At 45.4% G+C, this 14,116-nt stretch overlaps 1 protein-coding gene across 7 annotated transcripts in view; it reads left to right on the top strand.

The window, feature by feature from the left end:
• Positions 1-14,116, top strand: part of EXTL3 (exostosin like glycosyltransferase 3) — a 126,726-nt gene that overhangs the window by 92,143 nt on the left and 20,467 nt on the right. For all 7 annotated transcript variants that reach the window (XM_006064294.4, XM_006064297.4, XM_006064298.4 and 4 more), the window contains one exon: positions 11,053-11,180. In XM_006064294.4, coding sequence (XP_006064356.1) covers positions 11,053-11,180 — 128 coding nt within the window. The remainder of the gene's footprint in view (positions 1-11,052; positions 11,181-14,116) is intronic.

Below are 14,116 nucleotides of genomic sequence, written 5' to 3'. Positions count from 1 at the left end.
CATCAGGGTCTTTTCCACTGAGGCAGTTCTTTGCATCAGGTGGCCAAAGTATTGGAGTTTCAGCTTTAGCATCAGTCCTTCCAATGAATATTCACGACCGATTTCCTTTAGGATGGACTTGTTGGATCTCCTTGCAGTCCAAGGGACTCTCAAGAGTCTTCTCCAACACCACAGTTCAAGAGCATCAATTCTTTGGTGTTCCACTTTCTTTATAGTCCAACTATCACATCCATACATGACTACTGGAAAAAACCATAGCTTTGACTAGATGGACCTTTGTTGGCAAAGTAATGTCTCTGCTTTTTAATATACTGGAAAAGTGCCCAATAATTATTTGATTCCTATTTATTCCTTCATGTCAAAGGAGATGGAAGTCAGCATGGATGTTCAGCTTATGTTAAGGACTCACTTCACTGATAAACCTCCTTGTACCCACGACTTAATTTCCCTTGTGTCTTAACTGTTACTACCTTTCTTCTCTTGTACAAATCTTTGTTTTCTTTTTTTACAAATGCCACTACTTTCTTCCTACTGCTGCTAATCTTTTCTTGTATTTTATTTAATTGAATTTATAATCAGAGACTCTTCAAAGACTGTAGAGTTCTGCAAACTTTTGACTCCAGAATTTATTTTGTGTATTAAGAAAGCTTTGTAGACAGGGAGATTTCTCTACAGACTTCTTCCCAAATACATTTCACTTTTTTTTTTTCCTAGTTTCAACTTTTTGAATGTCATCAAAATTTAAAAAAAATTCGTTCTGTGAAAGGTCGATGCTGCTCATTAGCAAAGCAGCCTGTGTTTTCCATTTTGCTGAGTTTTCTGTAAATTTGTTAGGGACGTGGAGAAGCTGATGCCGCCATGGTTAACAGTGTCTGAAGTGCAGCAGAGTGCTGGCCAGAATGAGTCCTTCCTTTTAACTCTGGTGGGAAATCGTTCTCTTTGATTACTGAGCCACTCATTGCAGCAATACCATGCTTAGTCAGAAAGGGCCAGAAACTCTCCAGGCTGGGGGCAGCTCTGAATAGCTTGTCCGTACACATTTTTTTTTTTTTTCTTTCTCCCTAGTTCCTGTGAAAAAAGAAGAAACTCTTTCAAGCTGGAAAATTGCACCCCATTCTCTAAATATTTGGACTGCTTTCTATTCAGTATGTAGGAGAGGCAGGGTTTTTGGGCAGCAGTTGAGCTGCCGCCCTCTGGGGCACAGAGCTATCACGGTGGGCTGAGAGGGAGGGTGGCCCTCCACGGTGGGAAATGGTACTGTTAGGAGCCATCTGAGAGTGGGTTTTCCGCCAAGGATGCCGACGTGACCTCTTTGTTCATTTTGTTATAGTTAACAGTAGATCTCTATAAGATGACCGGGCAGTCTTTCAGGTTCCATTCCTTCAGGGAAGATGATTTGAGCTAAAAGAAGCAACCCAGGAGCCTACCTGCCACTTCAGAAAATGTTGGGCAGTCTGTGGGTCTCTTCTGCTCAGGGTGCCATCATAGCAGTGGGCACAAATGCTGTCTGTTTGTGGGCTGTGAAGTCTGTTGAGCCCTCAGTGATCAAGTAGAGACAGGGTTGTCTCAGGAGTACCTACTGGGGTGTGTGGTGAAATCCCTCTCTCTTTTCCATTGCTTACAAAGCAAGGGGGATCCTACCCTGGGTCTGGCTGAGAGTAAGTGTGATTTTCACTGCCACCCTCCTGCCCAGCATGCTTTATGTAAAGAGAGTTTCAGTTGAGATCGGGTGGGGCCTGTTTGAATTGACGGTGCTGCCCACAGGGAGGTGGGGTGCGTGCCACCAGCTGCAGTGGGTCTCTCACCGGGATGGTAGGGATGGCTGCACCAGAGGCATCTTTCTGTCTCTTGCTTGTTTGTGAGCAGTCGAATCGGGTTCCTTAGCTCCTTGAGTGGAATGTCATGAATGTTTAATGGAAGTCAAATGGAGGGTGGCGTTGGGCCAGGGGATTTGAAGGCCTGCCAAAAGGCTCCCTTCTGGGGGGGGAGTCAGCACTTTCATGCATCTTAAAGATTTTCCACTGTTTCCTGGCTGCCGTTGTTTGTAGTGATAGTCAGTGATTTCCCAAATATTTATTTCCCCATAGGTAGTGTGTTATTTTTCTCTGGCCACTTTCAAGACTTTTTCTATACATGTGGTTTCCAGCAGTTTGACTGTGATGCGCCTCTGCGTGGTTTTCTTTGATCTGTGTTCTGATTGGGCTTCACTGAGTCTCTTAAGGGCTTATCCCAGGTGGCTTAGTGATAAAGAACGCGCCTGCCAGTGCAGGAGATGTGGGTTCGATGCCTGGGTGGGGAAGATCCCCTGGAGAAGGAAATGGCAACTCACTCCAGTATTCTTGTCTGGGAAATCTCATGAACAGACGAGCCTGCCGGGCTACAGTCCATGGCGTCACAAAGAGTGGGACAACACTTAGCAACTAAACAACAAGGCTCTTAAATCTAGTAATTCATGTATTTTAATATTATATTTGGGGAATTTTTTATTCAATACTTGTTCAGGTATTTTTTTCCTCTTTGGGGACTTCATTCTGTGTATACTAGGCATTAAAAAATATATTGTACAATTTTATTTGTCCATTATACTATACTAGGTATTTTGATACTGTCTTGCAGTTTTCGGCAGCTCTGTTCATTGTTTAAAAATAATTTTTTATCTTTGATAATTTCTGTTGATATGTTGTCACATTTGCTGACTTTGGTGTCTACACTGCTCTTCATTGAGTCAGTTTTATATTTCAGATACTGTGTTTTCCAGTTTAAGAATTTCCACGTTTTTAAAAATAATAGTTTCTGTTTCTCTCCTGAGATTTCCTGTTTCGTTTTTTCCCGTTCTGAATACACCTCGTTTAAAAACTTCTTTTATTTATTTGGCTGCATTGAGTCCTCGTTGCAGCACGCGGAGTCTTCACTGGTTCACGTGGGATCTCTCAGTGCTGTGCATGGACTCGCTAGTTGTGGCACAGGGGCTCTGGAGCGTGAGGGCTCAGTAGTTAAGCACGCGGGCTTTCTTGCTCCTTGCCGTGTGGAATCTTAGTTCCCTGATCAGGGATGGAACCCACGTCCCTTGCATTGGAAGGCGGATTCTTAACCGCTGGACCACCCAGGAAGTCCCTGCTTCACTTCAATGAGTGCAGTTATGTTAGCTGCTTTAACCTCTTGGTCTGCTAATTCCAACATATGGGTTGAGTAGTCATTGTAATTGGGGGTCATGTTCTTCTGGTTCTTTGTACAGCATACGGTTTTGTAGTAAATTGTGAATGTTGCGAAGACTGTGGATTTTGTTTTATTTCTCTGAAAAGTATTGAGCTTTTCGTTTTAGCGGGAAGTTAATTTGGTTGGACAGCAAGTTCTCTTGGGTGGCAACACAAATGTTAGTTCAGCCTTTTTGTCTGTAGCTGGTCTGCTTGTGAACAGCAGAAAGAATGCATGGTTCTGGGGTGACCTAGAGACTGGGCGCTTTATACACAGAACTTGGAGCTCTCCTGTCTGGTTCTCTTGCTGCTGCAACCCCTTTCTTCCAGGGGTTGCCCCAGGCTCTCCTGTCTGGTTCTCTCACTGCTGCAACCCCTTTCTTCCAGGTGGTTGCCCCAGGCTCTTTCCTCTTATTCCTCAGGCCAGAACAGCTGGGTGCTGTATGCAAGTTTAAGCTATCCTTGGTACCAGCTCTGGTCTACGCTCAAGGGGAAAGCGCCGGTGATTCTCTCCATGTCAGTAATTCCTTCCTAAATTTTGGCTCCCTTTCGTAATGTGTCGCCTTCTGCTCAGTCTGGTGTCTTCAGGTAATGCTCTTTTGGTATTTTTGTCCAGAGTTAATGTTGCCGTCAGCAGGAGGCTGCGTCTGGGTGGGCAGGAGCTTCCAGCTGGTCTCTGATACACAGCCCCACCCAAAATATTGGTTCAGGTTACTAGTTTATTCTGACCAATTAACACATCTTTTTCACTCTGCTTTACATTTTGGAAAATAGTATATAGGGTGGCCTTGTTGGAGCATCCTGTGGAAACGAGAACACCAAACTCGGCCCTTTTGCAGTTGTACAAAGGGGACTTTGCTGCTCACCGTGTAGTCTTGCCCGCTCACAACACTGTCCGTCTCTAGGCTGCGTACTCGCTTGTTTGTAGGTCCCTGACAGCCGAGGCCCTCAACTCCTAATTTTTAGTTCTCTTCTCTATAAAGGGTACAGCTCCTTTAAATAGGGTGCCTAGGAGGACTTTTTTGAAGAGGTGACATTTGAGCAGAAGCCTGAGGGAAGTGGGAGAATGGACCATGTAAATTCTGGGGGGATGTACAGAGAACAGTAAGTGCAGGAAGCTTGTTGTGCTCAGGCCATGGCAGGGGGACCCTGTGTACCCTGGGTGGAATGATCCAGAGTAGAGCTTGAGAGGAGGTTGGAGGAGACAGGCGGCTCATGTAGGCCATGGTGAGGACTGAAGGTTTTATTCTCAGTGTGTGAGGGTGCAAGGGGAGGGTTTTGAGCAGAGAGAATATGATACTGTGGGATGATGGGGGAAAGAGCAGACAGAGTTGAAAGGCTATTGCAGGAACCCAGGTGAGGGGTGCTGGCGGCCTGGATGGGGCAGTCATGGTGGAGATGGTGATTCAGAGAGAAGTGTATCACACTGCTGTGGGAGTCTCCAAGGTCTCTGGAGATGAGGCCAGAACGCGGTATGTTGCCCAAGAGAAGATTGTGGAGATATGAGGTGGTTTTTCAGCCCTTTTCCCCTCTCTCCCAGTCCTTGATACTAGAATTGAACAAGGCAGGTTCTGTCTGGGGAACTTAATGTCATGCCAGGGTGGTTATTTTAGTCCTGTTGCCCCAGGAGTCTGCTGAGGAAGGTTGGAGGAGAAACCGGCTGTGTTGTTAACTCAAGAGTCATTACAGTTCAGGCTTGGGCCTCTGCCAGCTGGGTTGTTAAAGGCTTCATTTCTTGCTGGCTAGCCTGCCAGGCTCCTCTGTCCATGGGGTTTTTCCCAGCAAGAATACTGGAGTGGGTTGCCATTTTTCCTCCTGGGAATCTTCCTGACCTGGGGTTGAATCTGTGTCTCCTGCATTGCTGGCTGATTCTTTACCATTGAGCCACTGGGGAGGCCCCCAGATACTGAGTTATTTGCTACTAATTCGGAAAAGACTTATCATGATGGCTAATTAAATACTTACTGAGTTGATACTTGGCTAATTAATGTGGATTTGCTGATTCTACCTGGATTTAGAAACCAAATGGTTAGTTAACATATTGGCAGAAAGGATTCTATTTAAGTAGTAGTTCTTTTATCATTCATAAAGTCCAAAATTCCTCAGAATCCGGGTTGAATGTTAACTTAAGATACTGATTGTTTTCTGTATGTTTTTGTACGACGCGTACAGCCCATGCATTTGCATACACTGGGGGTCTAGGTTGTGCTTGGTGCCCTATTCTGTTGTGGTGAGAAGAGGGGCGCCTTCATGAATGAAGGTGAACAAAGGACTAGGGGCCATCATCAGGGAGATTGTATGTGAAACAGGAAAAAGAGTGATAGTGAGCACTGCTCCTGACCTTGACTGTTATAGGTTGATGGATTTGGTTTTTTTTTTTTTTTTTGCTCTAGAAAACTAGATTACATACTAAGAGGTTTCAGTATAATCAGTGTTTATAGTTGACATATAAACTTCTCAAGTCTTTATTCCATATTCTGAAAATACGGATGGGATAGGGCTAAGTTAGGTCCTATTTCCTGTTTGTTTATTCATTTGTAAAACACTTGTTGAACACCTTCTGTATGGCAGGCACTGTGCTCTGTGCATTCTGGTCAGTGTCATACCAGTAGTTAAATCAATAGCTTGAAGGTCAGCCTTCATGTTCACAAGTCACTAAGCTGTAGTCATAAGGCATGGAAAAAATAGCCAATGTTCAGGGAGCGAGGAGGAGCGTTGTTTTAATCTGAAAGAAAACAACATCAACAGAAGTGAGAATATTTCCTAAACATGACATCTTCTGGTTGACTCATTTCTTTCACGTTTGATCTGCCCTTTGTCAGATCCTTAGAGGCCCATGCTGTTCTGCGTGTTTGCGTTACAGATATTTAAATCTCTTTGTCTTTCTGATTTTGGTGCCAGAATGGATAATGGTTGATTCGCTGAGCTTTTGTCTAGCCATTAAGCACTACAGCTTTGAAGCAAAACTGGTAGAAGAAAGCTTTTCCTAAAAGAAAATTTTAATTTATTTATTTGGCCGCGCTGGGTCTCAGGTGTGCCATGTGGGACCGTAAGTTGCGGCATATGGGATCTGAGATTGAACCCAGGCCCCCTGCATTGGGAGCTTGAAGTCTTGGCCACTGGACCACCAGGGAAGTCCCAAAGAAAGCTTTTACTTCGCCCACCCTTCCCTCACCCTTTGATTTTAGTTTGTATTTGCGAACTTTGTAAAGGCAGAAATCCTTTTGGTTATGAGAAAGAGGTGATGTGCTTATATTACGAATTACACGTATTCAGAGTTGGCTTTGCTCTCTCCTGGTGGTTGATTCTGAAAATGGCGCAGTGACATTTGGGCTGGATAGTTCTGTGTTGTGGGGAGCAGCCCTGTGCAGGGTGGGATTGCAGCGTCCCTGGCTTCTGCCCACTAAGTGCAAGCAACCCACTGGCCACCCAGTGGTGACAGCCAAAAATGTGCACAGACATTGTCAGTGTCCCTTGGGGGTCACAATCACTCCTAGCTGAGAATCCTTAAAGCAGACCTGCTGACTGGAGTTTTTCTTGGGTTAGCCACAAGTGGGCTGCCGCCATACTTGACTCTGTGTTTCTCTGAATCCTGGAAAGCTTCTCTTTTATTCCGATTCAGTTCCCTTACCCTGAAGATCTTACTGTCGTCCAGCCCCGAGGAGTAATGCCAGGATGAGCTGAGACAGAACACGTGCTGTATTCCTGAATCCAGAGGACTTGTTCTTTAATGGGCCTGCCTCTTAATGAACTTTGATAAACGTGCTAAAAAACTGACTGTGAAATCTAGGCCAGCACACACTTGATATGAGACCTTCCACTCCATCTTGGTTTCCCACAGGACAGGCAGGTCCTCTTGATTGGATTCACTTTGTAATGAGACAAAAAGTCTGGCTGTGTTCTAGGTATCAGAGCATGATGGTTTTAGTTTGTATTGTTGTTTCTGAATTTTAGATGAAGGAGTTGACTGTAGCGTTGTCAAGTGTGGCTGGTAAGTAGCTCCCATTTTTCGCACAACATGGTGCTGTGTTGACTCAGCACAGAGGTTGCTTACTCAGGTTCATGCATGTAGTAAGTGATAGAATTGAAATCTGAACTCAGGTTTTTCTGGTTGACTCCAAAGCCATGCTTTCCCCTCTGTCCCAGCGCCTCTCAAAGTGCGGCGTGCCTAGGACTCACTCTGGAGATATTAAAACGCAGGTCCTGGCTTGGTAGGTTTAGGAAGTCTGGCAATTCTGCCTTTCTAACGGAGTCCCGGGTGACGCCCATGTTGCTGACCTTGGGATCACACTTTGAGTACTAGAGCTCTGTGCTGTGTTCCTGGATTTTTTTTTTTTTGCCATTCCTTTTCTTTTTGGTTCTGCTGAGTCTTCGTTGCTGCTTTTGGGCTTTCTATAGTTACAGTGAGTGGGGGCTACTCTTCCTTGCAATGTGAGAGCTTCTCATTGTGGAGGCTTCTCTTGTAGAGCACAGACCCCAGGGCCACGGGCTTCACTAGTTGCGGCTTGCAGGCTCTAGAATGCAGGCTCAGCAGTTGTAGCGCACGGGCTTAGTTGCTCTATGGCACGTGGGGTCTTCCCAGACCAGGGGTCAAACCCACGTTCCCTGCATCGGCAGGCGGATTCTTATCCACTGCACCACCAGGGAAGCCCCTGAATTGTTAATTGTGGTATAGATAATCCTCTTGGTGATTGACCCACAAAATTGGTAACCTACAATTGAGCATTCAGTAACCGGATGTTTTACTGAATGTTTTAAGCGATGTGTATTCCCTGGTAGGGTTGAGGGAAAGCTCTGTTCTGCTGAACTGGCAGCATTGCCGTTCTGTGTTGAGTGAATGCTGGGTGCGCTTGGAAAGTAATGGGAAAGATCCCAGGGTAGTTTGGGGGCAGGCATTACAGTGCGCAACTGCCGAGGTCCACTGACCCAGGGTCGACGTTATTTTACATTTCCACATGTCTGAAATTGGGTGTGTCTTAAGCCACAGATGGCATTTTTACCGGCACTGGATGTTGGCAGTTGACTTCTGCTTCCGTGGCCGCCCTCCCGCTCCCTGGGGGTTGAGCTGGGCAGCCCGCACAGCGAGCAGCTGGCCGCCTCCCCTGCGCGTCCCTCTCTCTTTCCTGACCTGGCCTTCACTGCCTTTGTTCTGCCACCGCTGAACCCAAGCTTGGGAGGTCCAGGCCATAAGCTCGGAGACTTTTATATTGTTCAGGAGTGCTGCAGGGCAAGATGGAGTTCTTTGTCTTTTGCTTTGCCCCTGACGTCTGCTGTTGGTAGCAGCAAATCTGTTACCAATTTCCCCTTGTTCTGACTTGGTAGGGACTCCTCCAGGACTGAGTCGAAATTTTAAAAAGCTCTTTACTAGAGTAAACATTCTAAATGATGAACTATTTTTTCATATTTTTCTTATTTGGCGGCATTTTTATTTCTTGATAGTACACAAATTAATAATGCATTTTTCATGGGGCCTTGGCTAGATGAGACTTACAAGTTTAACCTAAGTTTACCAGAAAAAGACTGATTTGGAGTAAGGAGGCGTGAGTTAGGAGTCTAGGTCTGTGAGGGCCCTGTTGTCCATGTGCAAAGTAAAAGTTGGCTGAATGATCTCCGAGGCCCTTCTGGCTCTGAACTAATTGGATTCTAAGTGTTCTGGAATGAATGAATTGAAATGTGAGGTCTCTGCTTTAAGAACGTAGAAGAAGTGATTATTAGTACTTTTGACAAGATTGGTGAGCAAGGAGACATCTGAGCTGGGTGTCCAGGGGGAGAATAGTTGTGGTGGAGGAATAAGAGAGAGAGGATTTTAAGCTGAAGAGATGGTGCTCACAAGGTCCTGGGAGAACCTTTAAAACCATTCACACAGACTTCCCTAGTGGTGTAGTGGTTGAGATTCTGTGCTCCCAGTGCAGGGGCCATGGGTTCAGTTCCTGGTTGGGGAACTAAGATCCCATATGCTGTACAATGTGACCAACCAATGAACAAAAACACTCAGCTTTTAGACCCTGGATAAAATTATATTCATCACGTCATGTAGAGGTGAGCCTCAGTACAGGTGTCCCATTGCAAGAAGGATGTCCCTTCCCAACTGTCTAAAAAGATGATTACTCAAGATGTTCTCTTTGTTTCTGGCTTTTGAGAATAAAATGATTCCTTACTAGTTAGTCAGTGAATTAAAGGGTATCAGATCAGATCAGATCAGTTGCTCAGTCGTGTCCAACTCTTTTCGACCCCGTGAATCGCAGCATGCCAGGCCTCCCTGTCCATCACCAACTCCCGGAGTTCACTGAGACTCACGTCCATCGAGTCAGTGATGCCATCCAGCCATCTCATCCTCTGTCGTCCCCTTCTCTTCCTGCCCCCAATCCCTCCCAGCATCAGGGTCTTTTCCAATGAGTCAACTCTTCGCATGAGGTGGCCAAAGTACTGGAGTTTCAGCTTTAGCATCATTCCTTCCAAAGAAGTCCCAGGGCTTAATGGGTATAGAAACCATAAAATTAAAGGAGCTATCAGAGTACTCGAGTCTGTCCATCCTTGTTTGAGTTTCAGAGTCAAAGTGAATACTAAAGCTACTACCTAGTAGTAGCTACTATCTGAGGCACATTTGAAAGAAAAAAAGTGAAAGTGAAGTCTCTCAGTCGTATCTGACTCTTTGTGACCCCATGAACTGTAGCCCACCAAGCTCCTCTGTCCGTGGGATTTTCCAGGCAAGAATACTGGAGTGGGTTGCCATTTCCGTCTCCAGGAGATCTTCCCTACCCAGGGATTGAACCTGGGTCTCCTGCATTGTAGACAGACGTATTATTGTCTCAGCCACCAGGGAAGTCCACTAGGGAAGCCTCCCAGGGAGGCACATTTAAATAATTTTAAAAATTATAATGCAGTTCTTATGATGGAGTGCTGCATCTTTGTTTCAGGAAGAAATAGCAGCTTTGCGTATGTCAGTCACTTGGGATAGAGAGTCTTTGAATTCGGAATCTCTTTGGGCACAGAAGCTCTTCGTTTCACTGAGTCAGGTGCCCCTTGAAAGAAGCAGCTCTTGTAAGTGTGGTCAGTGTTGCAGGTAGCAGCTGCAGAAGCAGAGGAATTAACCTCCACTGGACGGGCTCGCCTTAGTTGTTTCAGACGGAAGAGAAAGGCCTTTAAATCGGGACTCAGAAAGGACACAGACTCCAGGGAGTTCTGAGTTGGGTTTCCAGGGGATTCCGGAGCTGAGGATCGTAACCTCAGTTCTGCTCTGCCACTTTGTGTTCTCTTGGGAAAGTAATTTTTAATATCCCTAAACCGTGTCTATTGCATACTTAAAATAATCCTCAGCTTTAGCTTGTTTCCCAGGAAAATTAGTTAGCAAATGAATAAAGCTTCCAATGGGAAATCTTTATAAATTTGCCGAATGATAAGGTAGTTTTTGTTCCTGTAAGACGTGTGCTAGATTGTACAATTCGACTTTGTTGTTGTTGTTATTCAGTCTCTAAATCGTGGGCAACTCTTTGGGACCCCGTGAACCACAGCACGCCAGGCTCCATCTCTTCAGTATCTCTCAGAGTTTGCTCAAATTCGTGTTAACTGAATCAGTGATGCTGTATCCAGCCATCTCATCCTCTGTTGCCCCCTTCTCCTCCTGCCTTCAACCTTCCCAGCATCAGGATCTTTTCCAATGAGTCGGTTCTTCACATCAGGTGGCCAGAGTATTGGACCTTCAGCATCAGTCCTTCCAATGAATATTGGAACAAGAGGCTCTTTAGTTCTTCTTCACTTCAGTATATTTAGCCACAATCTCCTTTGACCTAAAGACAGCCTTGCTTTTGCATTCTGCAGTACAGCATTGATCATCAGTGTTTTTCCTTTCTCTTTACAGGTGGTTCGTACTGAGAAGAACAGTCTGAACAACCGATTCCTGCCGTGGAATGAAATCGAGACAGAGGCCATCCTGTCTATTGATGATGACGCTCACCTCCGCCATGATGAAATCATGTTTGGGTTTCGGTGAGGAGCTGATTTTTAATCAAGAAATGCTTTTGTTGGCAAGTGACAGGAAACTTAACTCAAAACCTGGATGAGGCAGCCAAATGAGTTTCATAGCTGGTAGTAACCGAGACATCTTGTGTGCTAAGTCGCTTCAGCCGTGTCTGACTCTGTGCCACCCCAGGGACCGTAGCCCGCCAGGCTCCTCTGTCCGTGGGATTGTCCAGGCAAGAATAGTGGAGTGGGTTGCCATTCCCTTCTCCAGGGGATCTTCTCGACCCAGGGATTGAACCCACATCTCTTACGTCTCCTGCGTTGGCAGGAGGGTTCTTTACCACTAGCGCCACCTGGGAAGCCCCGGGACTTAAATATCTCACTTTGAAGGAACAGTACAGATAAGAGAACAGAGTAGATTGGGGCCACTCAGAGTGTCCAGTCCTGGCACTGACTCACGGGCAGTTTATCTCCTGTCCAAAGTGAGGTAAGTACAGGAATTGAGGGTGGGTATTTAGAAGCCTTTAAGTAACTTGACATTTACCATGACATCCAAGTGTGAACATTTTTCTTGTAGTTCATTTTTGAGTACCATTTACTGAATGTAGTTCGTACGTCGTACAGCTCACTCATGTAAGTACCCACCCAGTGGCTTTAGTGCTTACAGGGCTGTGCAGCTGCCCCCGTAATCTGCTCAGAGCTCCTCAGCACCATCAGAAGAGGCCTTGACCCCATTAGCAGTCATTCTCTGTTTTTCTCCGACTCCTCTAAAGCATTGGCAACCATTAATGTACTTAGTTTCTCTGTAAGTTTCTCTGTTACAGACATCCCATATAAGTGGTACCGTGTAATATGTGCTCCTTGGTAACTGGTTTCTTTCACGTAACAGTGCTTTCAGCGCTCATCTGTCTCGTAGCATCTGTCAGTACTTCACTCTGTACGGATGTACACGTTTTGTTGGCTCCCAGGTGGCTCAGTGGTAGAGAACGTGCTTGCCAATGCAGGAGGCGTGGGTTCTACCCCTGGGTTAAAGTTCCCTGGAGAAAGAAATAGCAACTCACTCCAGTATTCTTGCCTGGGAAATCCCATGGACACAGGAGCTGGCAGGCTGCGTCCGTGGGGTCGCAGAGAGTTGGACACGACGGAGCACACACGCACACATTTTATTTGTCCATTTTTGGACACTTGGGTCATTTCTGCTTCTTTGCTATTGTGAATACTGCTATGAACATTAATGTACATGCTTTTTTATATGACTATTTATAGATACATACTTGCTTTAACATTTTGAAGAACTCCCAGCCTGTTTTCCAGAGTAGCTGCACCATTTTATATTGTACCAGCAGCGAATGAGGGTTCCAATTTCTCTGTGTCTTTGTCGACACTTGATATTTTCTGTAATTATAGCCCTCCTACTGGGTGCAAAGTGGTATTTCAGTGTAGTTTTGATTTGCATTTCCCTAATGACTTAGGATAATTGCTCATCTTTTCATGTATTTAGGAATAAACTTACATATCTTCTTTGAAGAGATGTCTATTTAGATACTTTGCTGTTTGTTATTTGGGTTGTCTGTTTTTTTTTTTTTTTTAAACTTTAAACTTTTTGTTTTGTAGTGGGAAATAGCCAGTTAACGTTGTGGTAGTTTCAGGTGAACAGCAGAAGGACTCAGCCATATATCTATGTGTATCCATTCTTCCGGAGAAGGCAATGGCACCCCACTCCAATACTTTTGCCTGGAAAATCCCATGGATGGAGGGGCCTGGTGGGCTGCAGTCCATGGGATCGCTAGAGTCGGACATGACTGAGCGACTTCACTTTCACTTCTCACTTTCATGCATTGGAGAAGGAAATGGCAACCCACTCCAGTGTTCTTGCCTGGAGAATCCCAGGGACGGGGGAGCCTGGTGGGCTGCCGTCTATGGGGTCGTACAGAGTCGACACGACTGAAGCGACTTAGCAATCCATTCTTCCCCAGACCGCCCCCCCACCATCCAGGCTAGCACATAACATCTAGCAGAGGTCCTTGCTATACAATAGGTCTTTGTTGGGTTTCTGTTTTAAATATAGCAGTGTGTACATGACTGGTTTGTCTTTTTATTTTTGAGTTGTCAGAGTTCTTTGTATATTCTAGGTACAAGTCCCTTATCAGGGATAATGATCTGTAATTTTTTCCTCTTATTCTGTGGGTTGTCTTTTCACATTCTTGATGGTGTCCTTCAAAGCACAAAACTTTTCATTTTAATGAAGTCCAGTTTCTCTAGGTTTTCTTTGGTTACTTGTCCTTTTGGTGTTATATTTAAGAAACCATGCAATTCATTTTTATTGTGTTTTTACAAAAGCACGACCAAGCCCAGGGAAAATTACTTCTTCGCCACATAGTTTGAGAAACACTGGAGTAGATATCCTTGGGGATCTCGTTCAAATGAAGTATAGATCCAGGACGGAGAACTCTTTTCTCTGTGCTTTTGTTTCGGGCACTGAGAGCCTGGCCGACCCCTAGCTTCCGGACTTCCAGCTTAGGTGGGTAAGTGCAGATGCTTAGATGAAAGGAGCAGCAGCTTTACCGCTGTATTTGTCTTAGGTCCGTGTGTAGTCACCTGGCACATTTCTGACAAAGTGGAACATCTGCTCTTCCTCCCCCTCAGCCAGCCTCTCATTTCCTCTGAGCTCCTCCTACCACTATGTTACTGAGGCGAGAATCTGTTGTTAGCAGTTGTGAAAATCCCACTGGATTTCACATTATCATAATAATAAGTAACCAGCTCTCTTGCCTTGATTTTATGAAAGGAAACAAGCCCTGTGATCGTAGCAGATGGGCCTTTGCCAGCACAGCTATGGTTATTGATGGTGACGGGAGGGACGGCAAGGTGGGGTGTTTCCGATACAGCATGATGTGCTTGAGAGCCTGCTGAGGGACTGGAGGCTGTGCACAGAGTCATGGGGTGTTCACAGGAGAATTGCT

The sequence above is a fragment of the Bubalus bubalis genome, chromosome 3, assembly GCF_019923935.1.
Source record: "Bubalus bubalis isolate 160015118507 breed Murrah chromosome 3, NDDB_SH_1, whole genome shotgun sequence".
NCBI classification, from domain to species: Eukaryota; Metazoa; Chordata; class Mammalia; order Artiodactyla; family Bovidae; genus Bubalus; species Bubalus bubalis.
The sequence above is the reverse complement of the archived record's forward strand: the minus strand, read 5'-3'. Positions and strand labels throughout refer to the sequence as shown.